This window comes from Arachis duranensis, chromosome 1 (assembly GCF_000817695.3).
Source record: "Arachis duranensis cultivar V14167 chromosome 1, aradu.V14167.gnm2.J7QH, whole genome shotgun sequence".
In the NCBI taxonomy this organism is placed as follows: domain Eukaryota; kingdom Viridiplantae; phylum Streptophyta; class Magnoliopsida; order Fabales; family Fabaceae; genus Arachis; species Arachis duranensis.
The window spans coordinates 11,053,263-11,070,716 of record NC_029772.3 but is presented as its reverse complement, the minus strand read 5'-3'; the positions used below and the strand labels follow the sequence as shown (position 1 = coordinate 11,070,716).

Genomic DNA, 17,454 nt, shown 5'->3' with positions numbered 1-17,454 from the left:
TATCCCCTCCTTTCTTTCTTTTTTTTCTTTTTTTATTTATTTATTTTATATTTATTTTATTTTATAATTTTTTTAATAAAGGGTAATTTGGTAAATAAAAAAATATAATTGGTAAAAATGACGATTTTAAAACAAACTGAAACTTTAGGGACCATTTTAGAGCGAAAAAAAGGCGAGGGACGAAATAAATTTTCATCCCCTACGTTGGGGACCAAAATCATACTTAACTCTATTATCTGCCAACTTATTGTCAACAATAATTAATTATTATATTTTAAACACATGTATAAAAAGGTACATCCAGAAAATATATTTATAAAGACACTTCCATTAGATACGATCATAAAAAAGATATTTTTATTAGATACATCCATAAAAACACTTCCATAAAATATCGTTATAAACAAGAGTCGACAGAAATTGACAAAAATACTGTTGGTAATATAGCAGGATTGTAATAATAATATTAATAATAATAATATCTAACAATTATTGTCCTTTGATCATTACAGAATTTAATAAACCTGGGAGGCAGAAAATTTGGCATACTAGGTCTTGCTCCTCTTGGTTCTGTCCCAGATGTGCGTGGAAGTTATGGTGGTAACTCTTCGAATGAAATCAATGCTGTTGCTCAACTCTTCAACTATGGATTGTATTATATGCTGCTAGATTTGAACTCATCAAAGTTTCCTGAATTTAATTTCTCCTTTGGAAACACATATTCAATTACCACTGAAATGATCAACAATCCTGCATCACTTGGTAAACATGCATCTGACTCTAGCTAATTCAATTACCTTTGTTTCAAGGGTTTTATGTGTCAGGAAATTTGCTAAGATTATTGTTATAATGGAAATTAAAGTTTCAAAGTTTATTATCTACCTATTTCAAAAAATTGTAAATAATCACAAATTAAAAAAGAAAGTAATAAATGAATTTTGAATAATGTTTATAATGTATAAATACAGTAAATTCCACTTAAATAAATTTACATATATATATATGTATAACTAATTTTTATTCAATTATCACAATTAAATTAAGAGTGTTATTGGAAAAAGGACAATAATTATCTTAAGATATTAACTTTTTAATTTTTGAATAATTATTTTAATTTAAAATACAGAGCATATGGAAATCTTAAATGTTTAAGGATGCATTTTCATTTATATATAATGCTAGCAAAATTCTTTTCTGAAAATAATATAAATTTCTATTAATACTAGACTTATTTTCTTTAATTAAGTATAATCATGGAAGGGTTATAACTTTTATGGTAAGTTGTTCATCATGATAGATTGCACAAAATAAAACAAGTTGAGTTCATTTCTTGGCAAAAATTAATAAAAATTTTGTGGCAAAATCACTTTTCCTAAAAATTTAAGTTTATTCAAAAACATATGTAAATGCTTATATCTCTAAGAGATTTGATTATATTTAATGAAGGTCTGTAGCAACTGCTTGCTGCGGAAATCAAACTCTCACCGGTGGAATCCCATGTAGCCCAAATGCGACAGTATGCGAATTCCGCCACAAATTCTTGTTTTGGGATAGGCACCATCCAACTGAATATGGCTCTCAGCTTGCTGCCAATGATCTTTTCAATGGCGGATCTGAATTTGTGTCACCCTTCAATTTAAGTACATTGGTTCAAACTTCATGATTCTCATAAGTCATATCTCCTACATGCTTTAATAGGATTTTCAATAAATGAAAAATAACAATCAAAGATATGACGAGTAGAAAAAAAAATAACAATAAAATATATGAGGGGTAGAAAATTAGAATAATGTAATATGTATCCTAAAGACTCAATTTATTTTCTTTAATTTGTTTCTTTTGGGGTTATTCTTTTTATTATTTCTCTTTTTCCTCCTAGCTATTTCAGAATCAAAGTTGATCTAATTATCGAGAAAAAGAAAAAAATTGGTGGAAAGTCTTTGACAAACTATGAAACACTTGTTTGATATAGAGTTATATAATTTCAATGCAATATTTTAATCCATCTTGATCTGTGTGGTTGTTATTCGAAATTCGGAAAATATGTATTTGGACTTTTTTGAATTTTCTAAAACTTTTTTTGGACCTTGAATTTCAATTTAATAATTTTTTTATGCAACCTAAGTTAGGGTTGGCAATTAAGCACAAGGCTTGCAACCTAAATTCATATCTATTCAATTTGCTTATCTTTCTCGAATAAAACCGGATAATAGATTTAGAGATAACATATGTGACAAATAGTAAAGGTTTAAGGTAATGCATAGATAATGATTTATAAGTTGCTCTAATCTAACATATATATAGGTATCTCTTAAATAGTATAAATCAATTTAGTTCCTAATTTTTTAATATAATAAATTACGTTCACTACCATCTTTATAAATGTGACCCTTATTAGTTTTTGAACAAATTTCTGCCTCAATTATTTGTGTAGTTCTTATATAGGCAGTAAAATGAATATTATCAACTAATTGAAGTAAATACTTTTTAATTATAGTCAATATAATGACAGAAATGAAGTCATGTGACTTAATTGGTATTTATTAATTTTTTTTATTAAGTCTTATGAACCAATTGAAAATACTATATACCTAAGTAAAAATTGCTCACATCCAGTAGTAGTCGTTACAGTACCAATGCAAGGATTTAATATGACTATGCTAATATGAGAATGTTTAGAGTGAGGTGAAAATTCAGGTGGAATCGACTTTACGTGAAATTGATATCTGAGAGTCGTTAAATAAAAATTTAGTCAAATCAGTCAAATTATCTATCTAACGACTCTCAGGCAAGGTAGCAAAAATCGCGTCTTTAATCGTAGAAACGGACGATTCTACGTTCTTGTAAGTGTTTTGCGTGTCCGTTTCTACTTCCGTTCCTGATAAAACTCAGAAACATAGAATTGCCGTGGAAGATCGTGGGATCGTAAAATCGTCTTCGTCTCCCCCGCGTCAAAAGCAAGACAATTTGGAAGATGAATAATAGTGGGTTTGGAATGACCCGCTTGGTCCAACCCGGATCTAACCAAAAAACCCTTCAATTTTTTCACCGTCTTAATTCAATCTTTTCAATTTCAGTTTTAATTTAAAATACTGTAACCTCCTGTCACTCTCCTACTCTTCCTGACTGGCTGACTCCCACTTCCTTAACCTATCGCATTCCAGTTCTGCACTTTTATAGTTTTTATTTTGGGACTCTGCACTTCTGCGGTTTTGTCATTGTTGCCTTCTCCACGACAAATTAGCATCTTCAACTCTGCTTTGTGCATGTAAGATCCTCGACTCCTTCTCATACTTCTTGATTTTAATTTCTTTACCATCATTATATTCAACAAATTAGCAAATAAATTATAGTTGGCTCGTTGCCAATATGATATGAATCATATGATACACTTATAAATATTGGAAATTTGGGAATCGGGATTAGGACATCAGGATTTAGGTGCATATGCTTTACCTGTTATTGTTATTCACAATTCACAAAAATCAAAGAGTGATATATTTCTATTGCTACAGGATAAAGCCTAAATGCTTACATTACATAATAACATAGTTAATTATATATTCATTTATATACTTTACTTATGAATGTTTAAACTTTATTTTAAGTTTTAACTATATGCTCTATTTAATTTCAATACTTCAATTTAGTTGTTATTGGATATGAATAAGAATTGTGGTATCAATTTTATTTGTTCTTTATTTTTAATTATGAAAAATACTTTTGCTAATATCACTTTGTGGATATGTGAGAAAAATTGCAGCTGTTGGCCTGTTGCTTCTCAAAGTTAATAAATTCAGTGAAGTATCTCAAGTTTTTAAGTCTCAAATTTAAAGACTCTGAGGTAAGCTTCTCAAATAATTAAAATAGAGTTTAAGCTTGCTACTACAAATCAAATAAAGAATATAATTTACTCTCAATTGTGAACTTGTTGACATCAAATTAGAGTTTCTTATACCAACTATATTATTAGATAGTAGATAATAGAACAAAGTTATTGATTAAAATAAAGATCATTTATGTTAGTATTTAGATAATAGTGGCATGTATGTTTATTTGTTCAATTGACTAGCATTAGTAGATATATATGATTTTGTATATAAGTTTGTTCTAGAAGAAAATTTATAATTTCATCTTGTTAAAGATTGTTAACTATTTACTGAAACTAGTGACAATATCCGATATTTATATAGGCCTTTGTGTAATTGTGTATTAATATTTAGCATATTTAGTTCTTGTGCTGTAATTGGTAATTAGTTGCTCCAATTGATGTGTTTGAGAGTATAAATAAAAATTTATGTTACAGGGAACACGTTCATATCTTTGGTAATGTTCAATATGATTTTTTTTTTTTTTAATGCTAGCTAGTTAAGCACGGATGAAACAAATATTTTGGGGTTCATATTCATGATCTATTCAAGAAGTGGCTATGAAATTTTCTTGATAAGTTATCTTTGGTTATGATGTTTCATAAATACTGAAATTTATTGGACCATATAAGGCTTTGTGTAGAGAATTTGATATATAGTGCACCATTTTCTTTTGAAAATTATGTGAATTTATTGCATTTTTTATAGTAATATTTAAATATTCTCACTTGATAATGCATTCATTAGTTTGCTGTATATCAAATTGTTCAAATTTTATTAATGTATTGTATTATTTGTTTATTACTACTATATTTGGGGCTTTAAACCCCTCCCTCGAAAAAAAATTAATACTATATTATCACTTCAAAAGTCATAGTTTAGTCTTAAGGAATTAATTGTTTTGTTCTATTTATTTAGGTTTGAAATGGCTTCAAATGCGAATAATGGTGAAAATAATACTGGGGCTAAAATTATTGGTGGTGGTGCATCTGAGAAGATCGCTAAAAATACTCTAGAAAATAGGAGTGACAAAGCTTGGAAGCATGGAATTTCTATTGATGAAGATGCCAAGAAAATAAAATGTAAGTATTGTGATAAGGTTGTGACAGGAGGAGTGTATAGGTTGAAATATCATTTGGCAGGAACAAAAAAATATGTTGAACCTTGTATGAGTGTTTCTGATGAGGTTAAAAAGGAGATGTTTGATATTGTTGTTGGTTTGCAAAAAAAAAATTGGTTAAGAAGACAAGAGACTTTGAGAGAATGATACAAAGTAAAGATGAAGGAGTAGAAGAAGAAGGGGATGCTTTAGTTGGTGAGAAAAAAAAAGGGAAAAGAAATAGAGATATCAGCAAGTCTCTTTAAGAAAAGGGGTGTGAACACTCAAACAACAATCAACTCTATTTTTAAAAAGGGTCTAAGGGAAGAGGCGTGTGATGAAATTGCTTCGTTCATCTACAATAATGATATTCCCTTTAATGTTGCAAGATCTGAATAATAGCATAGCATGTTTGAGAAGGTTGCCCGCCATGGATTAGGATTCAAGCCACCCTCTTATGATGAGTTAAGAGAAAAATTATTGAAGAAGAAGGTAGAGTCAACCAAACTAATATTAGAACATAAAGCTGAATGGAAAAAAGTGGATGCACTATTATAACAGATGGTTGGATAGATGAAAGAAGGAGAACTATTCTCAACTTCCTTGTGAATAGTCCTAAAGAAACTATTTTCTTGAAATCGATTAATGCTTCTGATATATGCAAAACAGCTGAAAAGATATTCAAGATGATTGATGAAGTTGTAGAGGAAGTGGGGGAAGAGAATGTGGTTCAAATTGTAACTGATAATGCAGCTAACTACAAAAAGGCAGGATAAATGTTAATGGAAAAGAGAAAGAATCTTTATTGGACTCCTTGTGCCGCTCCTTGCATTGATTTGATGCTTGAAGATTTTGAGAAGAAGCTAGCTCTTCACAAAGACACCATTGCTAAAGGAAGAAGACTTACCACTTACATATATTCTAGGACTTCTCTAATTTTTCTTTTGCAACAATACACCAAAGGAAGAGATTTGGTGAGATCAGGTATGACACGATTTGCTACTTCCTACCTTACTTTGGGTAGTCTTAATGAGAAAAAGAATCTAATAATTAGAATGTTCATCTCAGATGAGTGGAAGACAAGCAAGTGTTCAAAGACAAGGGATGAAAAAAAAACATTGAAAATATTGTTTTGGATAAAACATTTTGGAAAAACATTATCCATTACTTGAGAGGTGTTTATCCTCTTCTTCACGTGCTCCGTATAGTGGATTCAGAGAAAAACCCAGCTATAAAATACATGTATTCTGAAATTGATCGTGTTAAAGAAAAGATTAAAAATGTTTTTCAAAGTGTTGAAGCAAGATAATAAAACTAGTAATAAGTAAACATTTTTCTTTCAGTATTACCATTTAATTATTTACTAATTAGGTAATTGTCTAATTCATTATTTTCATGTTCTTTTTAGTTATAAGCCTTTGTAGAATATTATTGATGAAAGATGGAACAAGCAACTCTTTAAGCATTTGCATGCTGTAGGCTATTATTTGAATCCACAAATTTAATATAGTCCTAATTTTAAGGTTGAGTATGATGTTAAGAAAAGACTTTATGATTGTTTGGATATACTTGTAGTAGATCCTGCACTCATTATAATTATTGATAGTCAACTTGAAGATTTCAAGAGTAAGGCTAAATTTTTTAGTACAGATGTAGTCAAGAATGCTCTCAAAACCAAAACACCTTCACAATGGTGGGATTCTTATGGGGATGAACATCCAGAACTTCAAAAGTTTACTATCCGTGTCTTGAGCTTGACTTGTAGTTCATCGGGATGTGAGTGTAATTGGAGTGCTTTTGAGATGATAAACTTTTAATTTGATACTAGTTTAGGGATTTATTTTCTAAATTATAGAATTAGTTAATTATTCAATTCTATTACTTTCTAATTAGTATATGTATTTATTTTAAATAAATGTTAATAAATTTTGATATTATTAGGTTCACACGAAAAGGAGAAATCGTTTGAAAATAAGTACAATGAATGACGTTGTTTTTGTGATGACCAATTTAAGATTGGCAAGGAAAAAACCATCAAGAAATACTGCTGACTATAGTCTTGAAGACTTGAATTTAGATGAAGAATGGATTGTGAAAGATGAAAATATAATGAAAAATTTGGAAGAGTTTGACACACAAAATGATGTAAACTTAGCCCCTCAGAAAGATGGAGGTAAAGATGAGAATCCTTTGATTGATTTGGAAATTCCTCTTCTTTATGATGATGCTTTCAATGAGCTTCTCAACTTTCCTCCTAATGAAAATCAAAATGTTGGAGAACATAATGATTATGACGTTAATAAATTGTTCTAGTTTTTATATTTTTTAGGATGATGTTATGTTATCTTCTTTATATTTGTGATGTTGCACATTAAACTTGTGACTAGTTTATATTTTTATTTTTAAACTTTACAAATGTTACATTTTGTTATATATTTATGTTACTTTAGTTTTATTTTATCATCATGTTATTATTTATGATTTTTTTGTCAAATTTAAATTTTTGTTTTTATTTAAATTACTTAATTTTATCATATTATATTGCTCTAATAATTAATATTAATAAATTTATATATTTAATAAAATCTTACGTTATGTTTTATGATTTTACGTTCTACGATTTTTAATTATCTTTTCAATTTTATGTAAAATCTCGATTTTCGTTACCTTGCTCTCAGATATCAATTTCACGTAAAGTCGATTGCACTTGAGTTTTCACCTTAAAATAATCTTGATCTGAAGATCATAATAACTAATTAAGCACTGTTATTAAATAGTTTGACATGTGTAATTAAACTGTTTGATAACATGTACATGTTCACATTTCATAAATAATTTTTACATGAAAATTGAAAAATTATATGGAACCAACTAATAATCAGCTAGGAATGGGATAACATAATTAATTATAATTAGTTTTATTAATTTATAATTTAATTTGTTTGTTAAATTATTGTTGATCACGTTTAAAACATGAGGGAAGATACGCTAATGTTAGGAGAGAATCACGGAACAGATGCTTTGATCATTTATTAGTTGGTTCCATATAATTAATTATGTTTTATTAATGCGTAACACATGAAACATAGAAATCATATCCAAAACCATCCAATTTACAAGAAAAAGAAACATCCGTATGCCTATCAGTAGCAACATTCGGTTAAAGTCACCGGTACCTCTAATTTACCAATTGGCTGATTCTTGACTTATATAGAGTTGGTTCCTAGTATTGTTGATGAAAATTTATTCTAACCATCTTCACGTGACATGTGAATAATTAGAGATAATGGTGTAAAACCGTTGCCAAATCGATTACAGTGTGAAGTTATTGTATTAAAAATGCAACCGTAAAAATCGTTTTTTAAAAATTGTTCTCTAAAAAGTTACTAACCTAATACTTATTACGGATTAAATTAGTTTGACTAAAATATTGAAAATGTTTGTTAAAATTATCAAACAAACGATTTATTTTAAATAATTTTATTGAATCAACAAACTTTTAATAGGTGCTAAATTGATTTATTTTTTAAATTAAAATTGTTAATTCTTAAACAAAGAAGAAGATGAATATTAATATGGAAAAACAATGCAAGAAATATAAGGCGCCAATGGCCACCCTGTGATGTCGTAAACAAGAAGAAGATTCTGACGATCACATTTTGAAATTGCCGATATTGACAAAATATTGTTGTTGTAATAGTCGATAATAAATCACACACGTTGCATATGTTTTTTGTGCAATTTTTTTTTTTAATTTGTATTATAAATTATCATCTTTACGATTGCAGCTTCAATTCAAATAAAATAAGCCATGCATGCATATTAGTAAATAGAGACACAGTCTAAAACCACTGAAAAGAAGGCATTATTTTGCGGATATTTTATAATACGATCTATATATGTAATAATTTATTTATTAACAAAAAATTCTTAAAAAAAATTTAGATTCATAATTAATTAATCAATAATGTTAGAAAACTAAAAAGGTACTAGACAAAAATCAGTCAAATGCTTCTGAATGAATCTAAAATTTTTACGTAAATGGTGCTTATGCTAAGCATTAGGATGTTTCTTCTATTAAGTATCAAAATAATTTTTTTTTATATTAAATGAATATATATTTTTTGAATTTTTTTTCATTAACGTAACATCCAAAAGACTTCAAGTGTGAGGTGTGAAGAAACGGGCTTGATTCTGCACCGTGATCTTAAGAACAGTTTTAAAAAGATATTACTCAAAAGTTAATTTTAATTAAACAGCAATTAATAACAAATATTATAAATTAAAAAATTTAAATTAACTAAAAATGAAATATAAATGAATGTGGTTTTGTTTAGTTTTTGGCAAATAATATTTTGGTTTTATATATTTTTTTTAATTAATTCTTAGCATGTTAAATTATAAGATACTAACAAAAAACTATATTTATATAAATAATTATATTTTTAATATTAAAAATAATTATAGCACAGCACGAGCATTTAGATTTATAATAGATTTAAACAACAACGACAAAACTTTAAAAGAAAGTTAAAATAATTAAAATAAATCATATATGGAGTCTTGATTATTGATCACACAGCACTCAACAAGGAATGTATGTATAGAATCGAAGGCCGAAGCATCAAGAAAGAATCTCTGTAAAGTGAAAGTGACCTCTCTCTAATTATTGTAAAAAACAAGAAAGGAATTTTGTTAGTGCATTCATCATTATCTAGGATTCACCGTCACAAAATTAATTAACTAATTAATGATTATATATCCAGTTATTAACATACAAAGTATCATTTCATTTTCGTTGGTGTTTATGACTACAAATTACAATCAAATTCTAACTGCAAACGGGACTCTATCTGTACTACAGCTAGCAATTAGTAATAATCAGAATAAATAAAATCCTCCTAGTTTCCATATATTTAAACCAACATAAATTTTATGTATATATAATAATAGGTGTTTAGTTTCTTTATTTTGGGTAAGGTTTATTTTTGTCATATTTAAAAAGTCATTAAATATCACTAATATTCTTAACTTTTTATTTTATTTTATTTATCTATTTTTTTAAATCAGTGATTCAATATTATTTTACTATTAGTTCTACAAAAAAAATTACTAATAAAAGTAGTGACACATATAGTTATTACGGAAAATATTTGATATATAACAAAAAAAATTAACTAAAAACTGTCTAAAATTATCTTATTTAATATTTATTAACTACAACAATTAATAAATGTTAAATAAGCAAATTTTTTTACCCTTTTTTTTGGCCCTTTAGCTTTATCATAGTTATTATTACCTGCAGCAAACCTTTATTGATATTACTATTTTGAATCAATTTAAAAGATAATTTTAAGAAAAAAGAAATTTAAAAATAAAAATAAAAATAAGAGAAAATCACAAATAGATTTTTGACTTTTTGGCCTGTGGACATTATTTATATCTTTGAGGATTTAAAAATACATTTAAGTCATTGACTTTTTCAAAATTTGAACATATTGATTCCTAGGTCTAATTTATCTCATTTTAAAAACTCTCTTATGTGTGCATCCGTATATCGGCCAAGCTAATACAACGAAAGTCATGTTTGATTTTTCAGACCCAAATAAATAGAGGAATCGATGTGTCCAAATTTTAAGAAGATCAAGGACTTAAATGTATTTTCAAATTGTTAGAAATTTAAATGTTCGTGAACCAAAAGGTCAAGGACCTATTTGTCATTTTCTCTAAAAGTGAACTTATATATAAGATATTTAAGATATTATATCTTCTTTCCCACTTCACATTAAATTATTTTTGTCCTCAAACATTTCAAACAAAAATATTATTTTATCTTAATTTTTTAATTAGAGGTTTTATATTTGAATTATAAAAATAGGAAAAAAATATTTATTAAAATAGTTGTATTTTTGTTATGAACTTCTATTGAATAAACTAAATTAGTCAATTTTTTTCTAATAAGATTCAAACTTCAGTGATTTCATCAAGATAAAAAAATCATTTGCATATTTAATTTAATTAGTAATTTTGGCCACTTCTTGTCATTATATATATAACCATGCATCTCAACCTATACACTTAATTAGTTTCACATTGCATTGCTATTCCTAATTTAATTTTTCCAGCTATGGCCAAGAGATTGATGGTTATGTTGATTCTCTACCTAGCCATGGAAATTGGGCACTCTAGATTATTATTGGCTGAGGCTTATTACAACAATAATGAGCCACAAGTACCTGCACTTTACATATTTGGGGACTCAACATTTGATGTTGGTACCAACAATTTCTTGAAAAATTCAACATCAAGGGCAGATATGAAATTTTATGGAATTGATTTTCCTAACTCAGAGCCAACTGGCAGGTTTAGCAACGGTTTAAACACTGCTGATCGCCTTGGTATATTTATTTATTTATTTATTTATTTATTAAGGTCACACCATTCTTTTACTATTCTAAATATATAATAATACTTTTTAATTGGATCACATTTCTTTTTTGAAAATTTCATTATTGACTTTGATACTGAAATTTTGTAAAATATTTTTTTAAAATAATTGTTCAATTTTATTTAACTTATTTATGCTTTATTTTTTCATAATTAATTTTTTTCTATTTTATTTTCTTTATCATTTTCATAACATGTAAGTATTAAAATATGTGATTAAGATGTGAGAAATTACTATCTTGATAAATATTGTTTTCTTAAATATTTTGAGTTCCTTTAATAAAACTTAATTATTGTAAACTTAAGATTTTGTATAAAATCATTTGTATTAACTTTAAAAATGTGGTGTCATTGTTGGAATTAACATTACTTAAAATCATCATTTTGAGTAATTATTTACGATAGTTTAATAATTTCTTTCTTTAACTCTTTATGTTTTATTAGTGATTTCAGAATATTCTTTCTTATAATTTTAGTTACAATTCAACTGGTATTAAATTTTTATAATTATTATAACCATCATAATCATATGTATCATAACTACAGAAATATGATATATTGCAACAGTTCAAGATAAATTTTGCGACGATTTTAAACTGCTGCCAAAGAATTTAGTAATGTTTGGTAAAGCACCACACTCTAAGGTGTTTCTCAACGTAACCATCACTGCATAATCACTGCTAAATGTGTTTAATTATTTGTGATCATTGCTATTTTCTAAACAGGTTAAAAAAAATGTGGTTATTTTGAACTAAAAAAGTACATATAATATATAGATAATACATTGTTATTACATTCCTTTTAATTAATCGATAATATAAAATTTTGTATAATTGATAGATGAAGTTTAAATTCTTTGATGAAACCATTGTTAAGTAGGCATTATTAATTATTCTTTGTACCATGCATATGCGAATTAATTAATTAATACACTAATATAATATGTCTTTTTGGTGATCAGCGATATTACTAGGGTTCCAGGAGAGTCCACTGCCGTATCTGTATCTTAAGAATAACACACAAATTTTCCAAAAAGAAATCCTTAAAGGCGTCAATTTTGCTTCAGGTGGATCAGGGATTCTCAAAAAAACAGGAGAAATTCCCTATGTAAGTTCCCTTTACCTTCCCTTCCTTGTTCCTATCATGATTTTAATTTCTATCATCAATTTATATATATATTGTAATGTAGCATTACTCTTGTTTAATTTGTTTCCATTTTTTTAAGAGACATTAAATTATTTTTGTGGTAAAATAAAGAATATACTCAAATTTTTGTCGTATAAGTTTTGATATCTGTTGTGAATCATTTCTTTTAAAAATTTAACTTATTAAATAGAGAGAAACATGAATAATAATACTAATCTTGAGTTTAAGACATTTTGCATTGGTTAACTACCTAAATCTTTCTATCAATTTGAGTTCTCAAATTTTTAGAATATATAGAGAAAAATAGATCTATATATGAAAAATTATTTTGTTGGAAGAAAACGATCATTTTAAATTATCTTAATTGCACATGTTCCATCTTAATTATTGTTATTATTATTAATAAATATATAATAGAGACGGGAACTTATTTAATTTTATAGTAGATAAAAACTCAGATATAGTTAACTTCATATGAAGTTGATAGTTAAGAGTCGTTAAATGATTTGATAAGTTTGATTAAACTGTCATCTAACGATTTTCAACTATCAACTTCATATAAAGCTAATTGCACTTGAATTTTCACTTAATTTTATTTGAAAAAAAATACTATATAGTGATGAACTTGAAATTTGAAATTTATTTTGATGAAACAGAAAGAGGTTGTATCCATGCATGAGCAAATTAAACAATTCAAAAGCGTTTACAGTAAAATCTCAGAGTATCTAAATGAAAGCAGTGGTGCAGAGAAAAGAATTAACAAATCTATGTTCCTTATAAGTGTGGGAAGCAATGACATATTTGAGTTCTTTATTAATGCTACTGAGACTGGAGCAAATTTCACTGAGGTTGTGCCACAATTCATGTCCAATCTCATGGATACTTACCACTCCCATCTCCAGGTTTCCATATACTCTTTCTTCTTTTTTCTTTTTCAAAATTATTTAATAAAAAAAATTCATTCACAAATTTTCTAAATATATCGGATGAAAATAAAATATTTAAAAATATAAATTAAATATGATGAAAAAATATTTAGAATAATGCTAATTGACAAGACGTATTAGAAATCTAACCATTCACGTGTCTACTTCTAATTAAATATGATATTAAAAGAAGTAGTTTTATTTTATCACATAGTATAAAAAATTTAATCCAAAAAAGGTTCTTACATAATGAAAAACGTGTATTAAAAAAATAAGAAAAAGTCTAGCAGCCAACAATTTTATTGCATTTTGGCCAGCATGTAACCAGCAGAGAAAGGTGAATCATTGGATAAAATCTCACACCAATCTCACACCATCAAATCATCATTGATGGCTAATTGATGGCTACCAATCACAAATGTTATTGGCCCCTAGCATTGCTCAAAAAATAATTATTCACATGCCTCTTTTAACTAATTTAAATTTAAAAAATAATTTTAGAATATCAATACTTAACTATTATCCAAAATATTAATAACAAAAATAGTACTTTATTTAATTATTTTATATTATCAGATATGCATAATTAAATCTTAAATAATTAGGAAAGATAGATATATCAATTATTAGAATCTTAGTATAATACTTATATTTTGGTATATCTAAATCTAAATTATTGAACTTTAATAATGTACTAAACTTTTAAAAGTAGAAGTTTAGAAGATGTAAATATAATTTACCCTAATTGAAATTTAGAATTAATTAATTAATTAATAATTTATTTATTTATTTTATTTTGCTTGATTGTTATTGATAACAGGAACTAATAAGCCATGGAGCTAGAAAAGTTGGCATAGTGAGTGTTCCTCCAATAGGTTGTGTCCCAATAGTGCGTGGCACTTTTGGTGGAAACTGTTCGGATGGAATAAATGCAATTGCTCAATTGTTCCATTCATCACTGCATGCTATGGTCTCAAAATTAAGAATAGATTGCTCTGATTTGAAGTACTCAATTGCAAATGCTTATGACATTACTAATCTTACAATGATTGATGATCCTGCTCCTATTGGTAAGCTATATAACCTTTTTTTTTTAATTTAAACAGGGAAAATGATATGCGAAAGTTTTGGATGGGAAATTAAAATAGTTAATTAACTATTAACATTATAAAAAAAATAATCGCATTTTATATCTTTTTAAGTTAAAACTTTCGTGTAGTTATCTTAATGTGAATTGATTTTTAAAAATTATTAAATAATTTGACAAATTTAATTAAATCATCATTGTCTAATGATTCTCAACTAACATAAAAATAATTGTATGTAAATTTTTACCAATTTTTAAACCTTCAAAATGTCGAAATCGATCCTTTGAATTTTTTAAAATTATGCAAATCAATGCTTTCCTCTTTTTAAAATTATTTTCTTTAACCAAAATAAGTAGCATAAATCAAGCATTTCCTTGACATTTTTTTCAATAATAAAAAATTTCGAAAACCCTAAATTTTAATTTAAAAAAATATTATCTTTTAGCAAAATACTGTTCTGTAACAATTATTCCAACCGTTTGTTAAAACTGCCACTAACTATTTTTAGGATATTAGAATTATTTATGTTTCATTACTAACCATTTTGCATCGATTTAAATTAAAACGGCTGCTATTCAATCTCAAACTGTCGTTATTTTTGGAAATTAATTTATCAATTTAAAAATACTTAACAAAATATATATTTTTAAAAAGTGAAGGACTAAATATATAAAGAAAAATATTTTATTTAAGTTTTTATTTGTGCTAATTAAAATGGCTCTCATTATTTTGTTTATGAATTAGGGTTGAATGATGTGAAAACAGCATGCTGTGGAAATGAAACTCTGACATTAACAATACCACCAAGTCCAATTGGAGTGGCATGCAGCCCTCAAGCAAGTGTGTGTGAAAACCGAGATGTGTTCTTGTTTTGGGATCAGTATCATCCAACTGAATATGCTTCTTCCATTGCTGCCCTTGCTTTCTTCACTGCTGGACCTGAATTTGTTTCTCCCTTCAATTTTAGCACACTTGCTCAATTTTAATAATATCCATTGCTTTTAGGTTTAATTATTTTACTCGTCCTTAAAGTTTTATCAAATTTATAATTAGGTCTTAAGATTTTTTTTTAATTGAGTTCATACACTACTTTTAATTTTATAATTAAGTTTTTTCTAATGTAAAATATGTTAAAGTTAACTGAATATTTCTTCGTAAATTAAAGTTATTTATACTTAAAATCTTAATTAGATTTTTGACCGTCTATATTTTGAGAGAAATATTCTATTAATTTTAATATTTTTGATATTAAAAGAACTTAATTACAAAATAAAAAAGTGTAAGGATTCAATTAAAAAATATATATATAAAGACCTAATTAAAAATTTAATAAAATTATAAAGACAAAAAGAATAATTAAATCTTACTTTTAACTTTTTTTATGTTAAAATCAATTAATGTATATATCTAAATACAATAGGTATATTTACTATTTAATAAGGTACATTATTGGATTTTCATATAACAAAAAAAGTTTAAAGTGACATGTTTTTTAAAATGAATAAAGTATAATTAAATCATACATGTACCATATTTTTGTATTTTTCGCCGGTTATATTTTAGAAAACTATTATATATTCACATGTTGTACATGTATGTTATATAGTTAATAACATACACTGGATTTTCTCAAAAGAGAGAATCTTTATATCTTATTTAATAATAAATAAACTGCGAATATAATAATATCTCATTATATAAATAATACAAACTACTCTAGATTCTATTATCATCTTATACCAATGCAAAAAATCAATAAAGCAATGGAATTTAAGAGAGACGTTTAGCGACGGTTATTTCAGCGGTTGAATAAAATTGCCGCTATCCATTTAGCCGCGTCTTATTTTCTGGCGTTTTATTAAACCGTCACAAAATATTTTACAACAGTTTAAAACCGTCACTAAACAATTCTAGAAACCGTCGCTAAGTGCCGTTTTTGTTGTAGTTAAGCTTCGTTGACTTCTTGTTGTTATTTATATGTATTACATGTAATATTATTGTTGTTATTAAAGACATGAATTGGTGGATATATTTAATCTAATACTCAACTTTTCTAGCTAAATCTATTTCTATATGATTTATATAAAAATTATAATCATTTTCTTGTAATGAATTTAAATTAGTTGAATAATTAATTCATTCATCTAACTAAATAAATGTCAACTTTGTATATGTAATAATCAATTAATTATCGCAAAATTCTTAATAAAACTCTTATGCGTGACAAATTAGTCTTAATAATTTGTCAGGTCAAAAAATAACAAAAAAAAAATTCTTCAATAGAGGAATATACTTCTTTACTTTCTCAGTTCTTAGGTTTGTTCCCTTCTTCCAACCCTTTTCATAAGAAGGATCAAATTAAAACATTTTATTTGAATTTGATACATTATAATAATGTTAGCTAGCTAGGTGTTTAGGTTATGTCAAAATCATGAACATTAACAAAACTTGTTCAGAAAAGAAAAGATACATACTATTTTTCCTAATAAAGATATCAAATTAATTTATGGCTGCTGCTAGGGTAGTATGATTTTACACAAACTAAATAATTAAATATATGTGGTGTGTGTTCTTAATATAGGATACCATAAAAAATGGAGTTCAACTACTGTTAACTTTTCCTAAGGTAGCTATTCTAATTATGGGCCCTATGTCCAAATTAAAACATCATCTAATTAACAACTACATACCTTGTTTTTCTTTATGTCCAAATCTGATCTATAAACCAAACAATTAATTTAATGGATCAACATGATCATATACATATAAGTCAATCACTTAGCCCGAAATTTTTAACGTATCTTCCTCATGTTTTCTTTTAAATTTCTTAAAAAAATAAGTGATAGCTTACTTTGATTAAAAAAAGAATACAATAAATC

General features: G+C 26.4%; 2 protein-coding genes and 1 pseudogene across 2 annotated transcripts in view; all 3 read left to right on the top strand.

The window, feature by feature from the left end:
• LOC127747569 (GDSL esterase/lipase At4g16230-like) overlaps nt 1-1,663 on the top strand; it is a 7,701-nt gene extending 6,038 nt beyond the window's left edge. Inside the window, exons 4-5 of the mRNA XM_052261611.1 lie at nt 513-762; nt 1,455-1,663. Of these exons, the coding sequence (XP_052117571.1) occupies nt 513-762; nt 1,455-1,663 (459 nt within the window). The remainder of the gene's footprint in view (nt 1-512; nt 763-1,454) is intronic.
• A 3,131-nt stretch (nt 1,664-4,794) lies between these two features.
• Nucleotides 4,795-7,281, top strand: LOC127747568 (uncharacterized; annotated as a pseudogene).
• Nucleotides 7,282-11,095: 3,814 nt separating this feature from the next.
• On the top strand, nt 11,096-15,561 carry LOC127747567 (GDSL esterase/lipase At5g33370-like). The gene is made up of 5 exons (XM_052261606.1): nt 11,096-11,366; nt 12,377-12,522; nt 13,218-13,463; nt 14,308-14,557; nt 15,320-15,561. The coding sequence occupies exons 1-5, from the start codon at nt 11,096-11,098 to the stop codon at nt 15,559-15,561; spliced, it is 1,155 nt and encodes a 384-aa protein (XP_052117566.1).
• The last annotated feature ends 1,893 nt before the right edge of the window (nt 15,562-17,454 follow it).